Source organism: Polyergus mexicanus, unplaced genomic scaffold, assembly GCF_030449975.1.
Source record: "Polyergus mexicanus isolate NDT 795.1 unplaced genomic scaffold, iyPolMexi1.0 SCAF_25, whole genome shotgun sequence".
Classification (NCBI taxonomy): domain Eukaryota; kingdom Metazoa; phylum Arthropoda; class Insecta; order Hymenoptera; family Formicidae; genus Polyergus; species Polyergus mexicanus.
In genome coordinates, this window is record NW_027223345.1 from 2662806 (window position 1) to 2675276 (window position 12471).

A 12471-nucleotide genomic window follows, 5' to 3' on the forward strand; every position below is an offset into this window, starting at 1 on the left:
TAAGGAGCGAGAAAAACGTATATCGAGAATGTAATAAATATTATTCGCGTTTAATAAAATACTCCGAGAGCGCGATAGAAGAGAATAACGAGCGCATGTCTCGCGAGAATATATATAAACGAACGCGAGGATCGAACTCGCGAAATCGCGCGTTTTTTCGCGAGTGCTTCGTAATTTTGCGAGACGCGCGTTCGTCATTCTATCTATCACACTTTCAAGGGTGCTCTTTAAAATGTTTAAACTTTGATAGTTTATCGTTTGTATAAAATAACAGTTTATTTTATAAATAACAACAATTTATTTTATAAATGACATAGATTATTGTATAAATGATATAGATTATTATATAAATAATAACACAGGTTATTGTACTTTTAACCCTTGTTGTCGAATTTCAACGTTTCCGTGTCAAGGAAAAGATTGCTCATTTCGACTCGAAATTTCTGGGTGAGAAACATCGATTGATAACTCTAAATTTCAAATCAAAGAATACAAGTTTTACATCACTGGCTTGTATTCTTCGACTTGGAATGTCGAGAATCGAAACATCAGTGGACGTTCTACGAATCGTCGCAAAGAACGCGCGTTTTGCGCGAATAATATAATTTGTTTTTTATAAATAATATAATTTGTGTATCCGAGAATGTAATAAATATTCGCGTTTAATATAGTTTACTTTAATAAAATACTTCGAGAGAGAGAAATAACAAAGGCGGGCCGAGTATTTCTACATTATAAAAAATCGCGAAAACCTCCAATCAGTCCTATCTGTAATGCATTTTAAGCCAGATCCGACAAACTATTCTAGCTCAATATTTGTAGAGCTAGAATAACTTTTCATTCTTGCTAAAGATTTATTCACAAATCTTGAGCAAGAATAGTTTACCGGATCTACGTCAAAATCTATCACAAATAGGACTGATCAGACATTTTCACGATCCTTCTAATATGTTCTCGGAAGTATTTTATATAGAGCAACGTGAAAAAATTTTAATGCGAGTTACGACGTTAGCATAGCGATGCGACAGGGAATTTATATAGGGCGCGAGAAAGAGTACATATAAAGCTCGAAAGAGAGAACGCAGGATACGGCGACCACGTAGCGGCGCGAGAAAGAACTCGCATAGAACGCGAAAGAGAATCCGTATGAAACGCAAGAAGGATAGCGCGAAGAGCCCGCGATTATTTTTATTTTTCTAATGAATAATTTTATTTAATATATGTAGTTTTATTTAATAAAAATACATTTTTATCATAATACAGCTGTTTTATTTATCCAAGAATTGTGCGACTCGTCCATTCCTAGCTATTTCACGTAAACCTCGTCGCCCCTTCGACGCAGCACCTTTTTCACGAGATACACGTCGGGATCGCCGACGCGCAGCAACTCGTGTTCGTAGAATCCTCCGGCAATCAGCTCGCCGCGCGAATTCTTCAACAGATACGTTATGGGATTAGTCCGTTGTATCTTAGTTATTCGAAAAATCTCAGTAGTCCAGTTGGGTGTGAAGCCTTTCTCGAAGATCGTTTTAAACTTGCTGACGCGTACCGGATCGGCTACTTTGAATCTCGCCGGAGCCGCAATCTTTATATTGCTGTACACAGTATTTAAAAGTTTATCGGCGATCGCTGGAGTCACGTCGATGGGTCTCATACTTATAGTGCGATGTTTTCGTGTATTGTACTCTTCGACGAGCCGAGGTAACTCGTCGATCCACTTGTATGTTCCGTTCAGCGTGAAGTACTTCCATATAGAGTTTTTGAGCGTGCGATTGAATCGTTCGACGATCGATTTTTCATCACCGAGTACGTCGAGTAATGATTCACTCCGTGCTTTTCCGTGAACTTTCGCACTTCGACGTTGTAGAATTCCTTTCCTTTGTCGGTCTGCAAATTTTTCGGACACCGTTTAGAATCTCGCACTATCTTGGATAACGCTCGAGTAATCTCGTTCGCGCTCTTGCTTTTAAGCGGTACGGCCCGCACGTATTTGCTTAATGCATCGATAACGGTGAGTATATAGTTGTGAACTTTGTTAAGTTTCGCGTAAGGACGCATCTCGACCACATCCGCCTGCCACAGGTCGTCGTACCCGCGCACCGCGACGCAACGACGCGGGAAGTTTCTTCTCGCGGGCGCGTGCAACTCCTCGACTAATTTTCGTTTTTCGGCGCTCATAATTCTTTCTTCTTTCTATTCATCAGTTCCGTCACTTTTTCTGATAGCTCATTCGTGTTTCTCTTTAATTGCGATGTTGAATTGTCCAATTCCAGTATTTTCGCCGCAACATTCGTCGCGGTGTTCTCCGCGACGCGCGATTTTTTGGTCAGTTCCTGTATTATTTTACCCTGATTAAACTGTATTTTACGATCGCTCTCGCTTCTCGTTAAAGATTCGGTCGCGTTGAGCGATATCGTTTTTTTCGCGGCATCGAGCTGTTCGCTTAAAGAGTTGATTCGTTTATCCAAAGCATCGATCCGTTTACCTAGAGCGTTAGTACTCGCTTCTGTTCTCGAAACGGAATTTTCCACGGCGTCTATCCGTTTACTCAGAACATTGTTGCGCGTTTCTATTTTAGAAACAAAACTCTCCGCGGCATCTATTCGTTTACCCAATGCGTTATCGAGCTGGGCGAGTCTCGCGAATAGTAGAATGACGCCTTGCCCCGCCTCGTTCGCGTCTTTTCTCAATTGCGATGTTATTCCCTCGACGTAGCTTTTACTTGTTGCGTCAACGTCCTCCTCCGGCTAAGCCAGACGTTTTATCTTGCGCTCTCTCGCGTCATACTCGGTGGAAGAGCTCAGACACAACACGTTATCGCGCACGTAATTTCGCAGAGACTCGATAGCCGGACGTAGTCTTCCGGTTCTCGCATCGTAGCCGCGGTTTTTAGAGGTGTGCCGAATTTGCTCACGGATATCGCGAATCCCGTGTACGACTGCGACGATCGTCGACGCGACAGTTCAATTTATACGATCGCTCCCGTTTTGCTCCTCGATTATCGATAGAATCTCGTTTTCGTGAGCGTTGTTACCGGCTCGACGCGAAGCATCCAATAATCGCAGACGATTCACTAATTCGTTCGGATCATCCCAATAAACGTAATCGATTTTATCATCCGTGACTCGCATGGTTGATGATCCGCGACCCGCGCCCGTCTTTTTCGCACCGCTGCCGTGAATAAGCGGAGCGATAATGGATTTGTATTTGTATCCCTTATTTCCTAAGACAGATTTTCTAGCATCATGGTCGCGTCTATGAGCATTCGTCCTTAACAATATACTCTTGTATGTTAATTTATCCTTTTTCGTGTACATGAGACTATCGAGATTTTTCATAAAGATCAATTCGTACAAATCAGGGGTACCGATGTATTTAATTTTATCTATGAATATAGAGTCATCCGGATCTATGTCGAATCGTTTATTATCGAGCATCGCGCCTTTCGCGTCGATGTATACTCCGTAAACGTGATCCATCTCATTTGGCGCTTCCCCGCCGAGGAGAGCTCCCATGTATTTTCGCTCCAACGATCGCGCAACATTTCACGACCTTGAGAAATTTGCGAAGTTTGCCTAACAGGCATTTCAAATGTCGAGGGCGATTCGAGATTCTCGGTTTCGAACGCTTCCTCTTCGGTTTCATCCCGCGCGAATGGATCTCTCGGTGGAATACTCGCTTAATGGAGTAGAGACAGCGTCCAATCGTCGTCGCGCTCGTATTTCTCATCTTGGGTTTTTTCCAAGCGGGAGTCAGCGCTTCGTCTTTCCATTTTTCCTCAATGCTCGTTGTCGCGGGCGAGGTGTCCATCGCGTCTCGCTTTATCATTTCGCGTTTAATCTCGTCTCGCTCGATCTCATCTCGCTCGGCGTGTTCGGCGATGCGTCGCAGCGGTTCGACGATCGATTTGAAACGGCTTTCCATCGCGATCTCGTTCTCTATTTTACCAGTCTTTAACGCTGTTTTTTACAAATCGACGCGAGAGTCTTAACGATCTCTTTTGCTATCTTTTCTCGTTCGTTGATATCAGTCGTGGCCATCGCGATTAACGGATTGATTCTTTTCACTCACGAAAAAGAGCGATTGATGCGTTCGACATATTCGCGACGACTAATCGCTCTACGGTACAGCGAAGTCATTAAACCCTCTTCTATATCTGTCGGCGCGAAGCGCGCTATCTTTGTCGATTACTAAGAAACCATATTTATATCGCCACGCGCGACACAGAGCGCGAAAATTCTCATACGGCATATCCGTGTTCACGTAATCGTTGTATACGTGGCGCAAATTAATATCATCCTGTTTAAAGAGAATCAAGAGATTCGCGTTATCTCGAATCAAATGCTTTGGTATTTTAGCGTACGTTTGACATAGATAGAAACAATCAATGTTCGAGTGTCGACCCATAGTGAAGTACTCTCTGATAGCATCCTGTTTGTTGCACACTATGTCGTCGAACACTAATATCGAATTTGGAAGCGCTTTTCTGGGTGGAATAACGTCAGAGTTATTGGAAAATGTGTAATAACCTGTATCTTCCATCGGTGTTAATAAATTTTCTAAATATTGATATTTAGGCTGCTTCAAAGACTTCGAATAAACGTAAACGTTCTCGAAGCGTACGCCATGTGGGCTCTCCGACAAACTTATCAGCGTATTCGTTTTATCGCAACTAGAAGGGCCGCAAATGACGCAGCGAATAGCGCTCGGTAATAAACGACCGTGTCTGCGCGCTTCTTCCGACGGTCGAGATTTGTTACCTTTATCGCGATCGGCTGTCGCACGAAGCGCATCTCTCTCGCCGCGCGCGTGCACGGTACACTCGCGCGAGGCAGGGCGAGAGCTTTTTATTTATATACAAATAGATCGCTATCGATCGCGCAGTAGCAAATCGCGCGCGGTGAATCGGGATGTTTATTCTACTAGTAGACGGTGATGATATTCTTGATTTCACCACCTATCAGTTACGGTTTATCCCAAAGGTACTCTTGCTAAAACACTTCGGTCGCTATGTAGAACGATTGTGGGAAAAACTGCCCGAACATATAAGAGTGGATCCGGAGATGCGGCGCTACCGTCGATGCCTAGAGCATTATAATCGCCCTTGGCAACGAACGCACATCGACGAGCCGGCGCCGTTCGTTAAAGATTGCAGCGAATGCAATTCGCGAAGAGGGGATACGGTGTAATCGGTGATTTTCTGGCTTATTGAACAGAGCGATAAACGCGTTCCCCTTCGAATTACACATACCTGGATATCAATTTTGTGGACCAGGTACTCGTCTCGCGAAACGACTCGCGCGAGGCGATCGAGGGATCAATCCTCTGGACGCGGCCTGCCGCGAGCACGACATCGCGTACCCGCAAAGCGGCGAGCTAGCCGATCGACACGTCACCGACCGCGCGCTCGCCGAAAAAGCGCGCGAGCGCGTCACGGCGAGAGACTTCACTGTTGCAGGTATGTGAAAATTAATTCACACACTATTTTCGTTTATAGTAGCTTTAATTTGTATGTATTGAATTTTACAGTATCGACTGGTTCTTATGCGTGTGAGGTCTCGGCCTCTATTTCTTATGCGTGTGAGGTCTCGGCCTCTATTTGGCAAGGTTTCGACCTTGCCCGTAACAAAATCTCGGTACCTTTCTATACGGAAGCTCGGCTTCTATATGTTCACACAAGAAGGATTTTTATCGATCTGATCCTTGCGACACTGCCCGGATCTCGGGAATTTTCCACACACGGGTGGGGAGAGTCTCTTGCCGATTGGCCCTCGGGGCCGGGGCCGTTAACCGAGCTGAATCTGTGATGCTCGCGCGCATTACACGCAGCGCCTCCCCCGTCCGAGCAGCGTGACAGAGGCTGAGAGCGCGCTCTCTGTCTCGATCATCTTATTAGGCGTAATTTTATGGTGGGCCCACTGTTTTACGTCGCAACATACTCCCCCCGTTGAGAGGGTACCGATCAATCGCAAAGTATCCTTAAATACATAACATTAATAAGGTTGTTTACATGGACGTTAATACGCTTTTGTCTTATTATTCTATGTATAACGTTCGATTGGAAGCGGACATAGATATTTCACGGCGCGCTTTAATGTTCCCATGGCTGTCTTAACGGTAACGGCTCGTACTATTCCATCTTCGCCTGGATGGATTTCCACTACCTTGCCTAAGGCCCATTGTGTACACGGGAGGTTCTTCTCCTTAATGAGCACGATTGTTCCGAGGTCGATTTTTTCTCCGTCCTTTATCCATTTACGTCGAACTTGGAGTTCATTAAGATATTCCAGGCTCCAGCGTGCCCAGAAATCCTGTTTTACCTTGGTTATATGTTGCCAGGTGGACAAACGGTTGGCTGGGACAGACGAGAGATCAGGCTCAGGCATATTAATTAATGGTCTACCGATTAAGCAATGCGCAGGCGTTAGGACTAATGGATCGTTAGGATCGGAGGAGAGTGAAGATATAGGTCTAGAATTTAATATTCCTTCAATTTCTACCGTGAAAGTATTCAGTTCTTCGAACGTGAACAGAATCTCTCCGACTACCCGTTTAAAATGGTGTTTAAATAATTTTACCGTGGATTCCCATAGTCCACCGAAATGTGGGGCTATGGGAGGTATAAAGTGCCATGTTATATGATGTTCGGTAGAAAATCGATTCATTCGTTTCTGATGTTCATCGGAGTTGAAAAAAACATATAATTCCTTTAAATGATTATTCGCTCCTCTAAAGTTGGTTCCGTTGTCTGAATAAATGTGTGCCGGAATACCTCGTCTCGCTATAAAACGCCGTAGGGCTGCTAGGAATCCGTCGGTAGTTAAATCGCTCACGACTTCTAAATGTACAGCCTTGACGGCCATGCATACAAATACACATACATATACCTTGATTTTATTTCGATTTCGATATTTTTTTTCCTTGATATAAAACGGACCGCAATAATCGATCCCTGTATTAGCGAAAGGACTCGCGTTACGCACCCGAATTTTTGGTAAGTTACTCATTTTATAATCGGTCGGGTCGGCGCGATAGCGAAAGCAACGTATGCATGATCGCACGACCTTACGCACCTGGTTTCGTCCGTCGAGTAGCCAGAATTTGCGCCTAATTGTATACAAAGTGGTTTGAATGCCTGCGTGATAATATTTTTCATGCGTTTCCTTGATAATTAGATCCGTCAAGAAATGACGACTTGGTAATAAAATCGGATGTTTTTGCGTAAAAGTTAACTCTGACATTTTGAGGCGTCCGCCGACGCGAATTATACCATTTTCGTCGATAAACGGGTTTAATGCGGCAATGTTACTCTTCTTTATTGAGCGTTTATTTGTAAGTTCGTTCCGTTCGCGTGAAAAATAAGAAGCTTGAATGATTTTTATTATTCTAGTTTCCGCTTCGTCTATCTCTTTCATACACAACTGTTCGCGATATGTATTCTTTATCCGGAAACGCAGGCACAGCGCGATAACTCTCAATAATCGTGAATATGAAGAATATTTTTCAAAGATGCTGCAATCGTTAGAGACCGTCGCAAAACACGTGTTTTTTCTTAATTCTGGTATTTCGTTTAATTTTATGCTTCCGATGGGCCATTCGTCTTCCTCGTTAATCAACCATGCCGGTCCTGAGAACCATGACCGATTGTTGAGAAAAGCGTTCGGTAATTGACCCCTCGATAGCGCATCGGCCGGGTTATCTTCCGATTTAATATGTTGCCAAACTTGCAAATCAATGATTTCTTGAATTTGAGCAACGCGGTGAGACACGTACGTTTTTAAAAGGTGAGGTGAAGTTTTGATCCAATGTAGTACAATAGTTGAGTCGCTCCACAATACTGTTTTGTTAGGGGATAGTCTAAACGCACGATGTACTTCGCGATATAGTTTGGCTAATAAAAGTGCGCCGCATAGTTCGAGCCGAGGTATCGTCACAGATTTTAATGGCGCGACTCTAGATTTGGCACAAAGTAGATGACAACGTACGTCGTTGTTTCGATTATTCGAACGAATGTATAAGCAAGCACCGTAACCCACGTTACTCGCGTCGCAGAATCCGTGAAATTGAACATCGGTATAATCCGGACTTAATACTTGACGATTAATAGATAATTCCTTAAGTGAATCTAATTGTATCGCGAAATCTGTCCACGCGGTGTGTATACTAGGTGGAATCGATTCATCCCAATCTAATTTACATCGCCATAAATTTTGCATTAATTTTTTTGCGTGTAATATGATGGGGCCTAATATGCCTAACGGGTCGAAAATCTTAGCTACTTCTGAAAAAATAATTCGTTTCGTGATTCTCTCGACGCGATCAATCGAGCGTACTGAATAATGTAGCATGTCGTCATACGCGCGCCACGCTATGCCTAGTGTTTTTAAAGAATTGTCTTTATCCAATATGAGATTCGAATTCATAGCATCGGGAGTTAAATCATTGATAATACGTTTGTCGTTTGACGCCCATTGTCGGATGTTGAAACCGCCTCGAGACAGTAACGTAATTATGTCATCCCGTAACGCACGAGCTTCGCTGATAGTATTCGTACCGGTCAGTAAATCGTCCACGTATAAATGTGTTTTAAGAACTCGGGCGGCAATAGGATACGCGTCGCCTTCATCATCGGCAAGTTTTTGAACCGTTCGTATGGCAAGATAAGGTGATGATGATACGCCGAATGTGAGTGTATTAAGTTGGAAAGTCTTTATATGCTTGTTTTGACGCCAAAGTATGCGTTGATATATTCGATCATCTTCGTGCAGTAATATCTGTCTATACATTTTTTCTATATCCGCGGTAAGTACGTATCTATATGTACGGAATCGAATCAAGTGCGTGAACAGCGTCTCTTGAAGAGTCGGTCCTACCATTAACATATCATTCAACGATGTGCCAGTAGTTGATTTCGCTGACGCGTCGAATACCACGCGAATTTTAGTAGTGTTGCTCGAAGATTTGACCACTGCGTGGTGTGGCATATAAAATCCGTCGTCGAATGAATCATTTATCGGAGACATCTGTTTTAAATCTAAATATTCTTGTATAGTTTGTGAATAAGCGGTCTTTAATATCGCGTCCGAATCGAGTTTTCGCTCGAGAGAATTCAAACGTTTGAGTGCAACAACTCGCGAGTCACCGAGGCGTTTATCACCCTTACGAAAGGGTAGTCGCACCATATAGCGGCCGCTGTTATCGCGAGTGACGTTTTTCGCAAAATGCGCTTCGCATTCGAGTTCCTCGGTAGTTTTGGGTGTATCGGTTGTTAGTTCTTCAATCGTCCAAAACTTAGCGATCTGTTGTTCCAAGCTGGATAATTGGCATGTTACTTTTTTCGGGTACTTCCGCGGTGTTATTCCGCCCGCGACTATCCATCCGAGGCGAGTCTTTTGCAAATATAAATCGTGCTTTCCTTGAGACAGATCGATTTGACCGATTGAGAATAGTGACAATGTTGTTCCGGCTCCGATTAATAAATCAATTGGACGTGGTAAATGAAACTCCGGATCGGCTAATTTAATGTTAGACGGAATTTTGATGGAATGTCGCGGGAAAATCTCAGATGGAACTAAGTCTGATATTATCGGAATCGACAAACATAACAAATTCTTGCGAAACTCATTGTGCAGAGATTGAATGGTGATTTGAATGATACCCTTTGATACCGTATTCATAGAATTAATTGCACCGACCGGTAGTGCGCATGAAGTTATAGGGAGTTTCAAATGTCTCGCGAGTCTTTCCGAAATAAAATTGGCAGTAGCGCATGTATCTAACAATGCGCGGCACTTAATCATATTGAGATCGCGATCTTGTACGAATATCGTAACGGTTGTCATTAATTGTGGCGTACAGGTAGGTGAAATTGCTGCAAGACACGTCGCCTCATTGCCGCTCTCTTCTAGTCATGCGGTTTGCGTTTCTTGTGTTTCCGTCGCGTTAGTCGTTGCCGATACGGCCGTGTTTTTGTCGAGATGTAAAAGTGTATTGTGTCGCCTTTGACAAATAGTACAATTAGTATAATTGCAAGCCTTGCCTCGATGGGAACGTAGACAATTATAACAAAGCATCGCGTTTCTCACGAATTCAATACGCTTAGGTACGGTTAATTGTTTGAATTTAGTGCATTTAAATAACGGATGTTGTTTATTTTTACAAGCCGTGCAATTATTCGTTACGTCAACTATGAATGCTTTATTAGACATTCGTCCTTTTTTAAAGGGAGGTACGAATTTGTCATCATCTCGTTTGGATGTTTCTCGGACCCGCTTAGACACGCGAACGGCGGTTCTGTATAAAAATTCATATAAATCGTCGATTTTTGGAAACTCGTCCCGATCCAACGTTTCTTCCCATTTTTCAGCGGTATTCCTTGGTAATTTACTCTCGAGCACGTTTACGAGTATTTCGGATCCTACGTTAACTCCTAGCGCGGCCAACGATGCGACATGCTGCTGTGCGTCGTCAGCAAGCTTAGATAAACCGTCGGTCGTTTCCCTTTCTAAAACGGGCAAGTTTAAAAGCAACGAAAGATGGCGTGAAATCAAAATCCGCTTTACTTCGTAAGAACGTTTTAACAATTCCCACGCCTTGAGATAATTTGAGCCTTCGACTGACAAAATCTTTATTTTATTAGCCGCTTCGCCTTTCAATGCCGATTTTAAATATTGTAATTTTTCTACCTCGGATAGATCCGTTTGTGTATCTATCATGGCGAGAAAGGTGTTTTTAAACGACAACCAATTCTCGTAACGACCATCGAAATTAGGCAAAGACGCTTCCGGTAATTTTACTCGCCGCTTTGTAATCGCCGCCGCCCCAGAGCCGCTGGGTTGTGTTACGTTGCTCGAAGTACCGGCGTTCGCGGCTGATGTGGTAAAGTTTATTATACCTTCGACCATGCTTGCGAGTGAATAAAATCTTTCCTGAACGTTCGCAAATTCGTCCTTATGTTGATCGTTCGGATCTAGCAATATAAGCTCGTCATTGAACTCTTCGTACGCATGATAAAGTTCCGTGACGCGAGTCATGCGTAGTTTTAACGCGGTCTTATCATACCGTCCCCGTTCGACAAGATTTGTCATGCTAGTGATTTGCGATTTTAGCGAAGTTCGTTTCTGAATGAGAAGTTTAATTTGATCGGCCATGATGTAGTTCGGGAAGGGTAAAGGATGGAACAATTGCTCAATCGTCAACCTAATATATACGTGGAATGTACTTGCCGTTAACCTGTGTCTCGTTATGTGAGCTCGTCTTTCCTTGTTGATGAATGATTGATCGATGGCCGCTATAGCTCAGGTTGCTAATTGTTCAATAGTCGTTCGCGTCTGCACCGCAAACGACCTCACAGGAGGCACCAAATGTTGCAGGTATGTGAAAATTAATTCACACACTATTTTCGTTTATAGTAGCTTTAATTTGTATGTATTGAATTTTACAGTATCGACTGGTTCTTATGCGTGTGAGGTCTCGGCCTCTATTTCTTATGCGTGTGAGGTCTCGGCCTCTATTTGGCAAGGTTTCGACCTTGCCCGTAACAAAATCTCGGTACCTTTCTATACGGAAGCTCGGCTTCTATATGTTCACACAAGAAGGATTTTTATCGATCTGATCCTTGCGACGCTGCCCGGATCTCGGGAATTTTCCACACACGGGTGGGGAGAGTCTCTTGCCGATTGGCCCTCGGGGCCGGGGCCGTTAACCGAGCTGAATCTGTGATGCTCGCGCGCATTACACGCAGCGCCTCCCCCGTCCGAGCAGCGTGACAGAGGCTGAGAGCGCGCTCTCTGTCTCGATCATCTTATTAGGCGTAATTTTATGGTGGGCCCACTGTTTTACGTCGCAACATTCACTCTCGGCGAGAGAGCCGCCGCGACAGCCGTATGGATGGCTATGAAATCGGAAACAAAACTCGGAATGGGTGTGGCGAGAATCAAGAAAAAGAAGAGAAAAAGGAGAATGACCGCTACGAGGAAAAGAACGCTTCCGATAGCGAAACGCGGCGGCTTTTTGCCCCTGTTGCCGTTATTGGGAGTTATCGGTTCTTTGGCTGGAGGAGCAGTGGGAATTGCGAAAGCTGTGAACAATAGCAAAGCGGCGCGACGACAGTTGGAGGAACTGCAACGTGACAATCGCGCAATGGAGGGTCATGGTTTATACCTCGCACCATACAAGCGTGGAAGTGGCGTGTCCGCGACGAGAAGAAGAGGAAACGCTAAAAAAGTACTTCGCGTAAACCGACGCTAGAGATTCTCCCATCTGTCGGAGTAACGACAAACGAACAGTTATATCGCGCAGCGATACTCTCGCGCGTGCTTCACTTTAGAGGCGCACTTTATGCGCGACGCGCTTCCGTCGCGGGCGCGCCGCAATGAAAGCGGCATCGTAAATTTAGATAATGCATCTGGACCAGATACTCATCGGGTAGCGTACGCGAAAAAAGGGGACGACGCGATCTATTACGATGCT

At 44.2% G+C, this 12471-nt stretch overlaps 3 protein-coding genes across 3 annotated transcripts; all 3 read right to left on the reverse strand.

The window, feature by feature from the left end:
* Positions 1-1306: 1306 nt before the first annotated feature.
* On the reverse strand, positions 1307-1654 carry LOC138943083 (uncharacterized). Its single transcript, XM_070313600.1, has one exon. It carries the CDS (start codon positions 1652-1654, stop codon positions 1307-1309), a length of 348 nt encoding a protein of 115 aa, XP_070169701.1.
* A 4387-nt stretch (positions 1655-6041) lies between these two features.
* Positions 6042-9800, reverse strand: LOC138943084 (uncharacterized). The gene has a single exon (XM_070313601.1). It carries the CDS (start codon positions 9798-9800, stop codon positions 6042-6044), a length of 3759 nt encoding a protein of 1252 aa, XP_070169702.1.
* Positions 9801-9908: 108 nt separating this feature from the next.
* Positions 9909-11150, reverse strand: LOC138943085 (uncharacterized). Its single transcript, XM_070313602.1, has one exon. It carries the CDS (start codon positions 11148-11150, stop codon positions 9909-9911), a length of 1242 nt encoding a protein of 413 aa, XP_070169703.1.
* Between the last annotated feature and the right edge of the window lie 1321 nt (positions 11151-12471).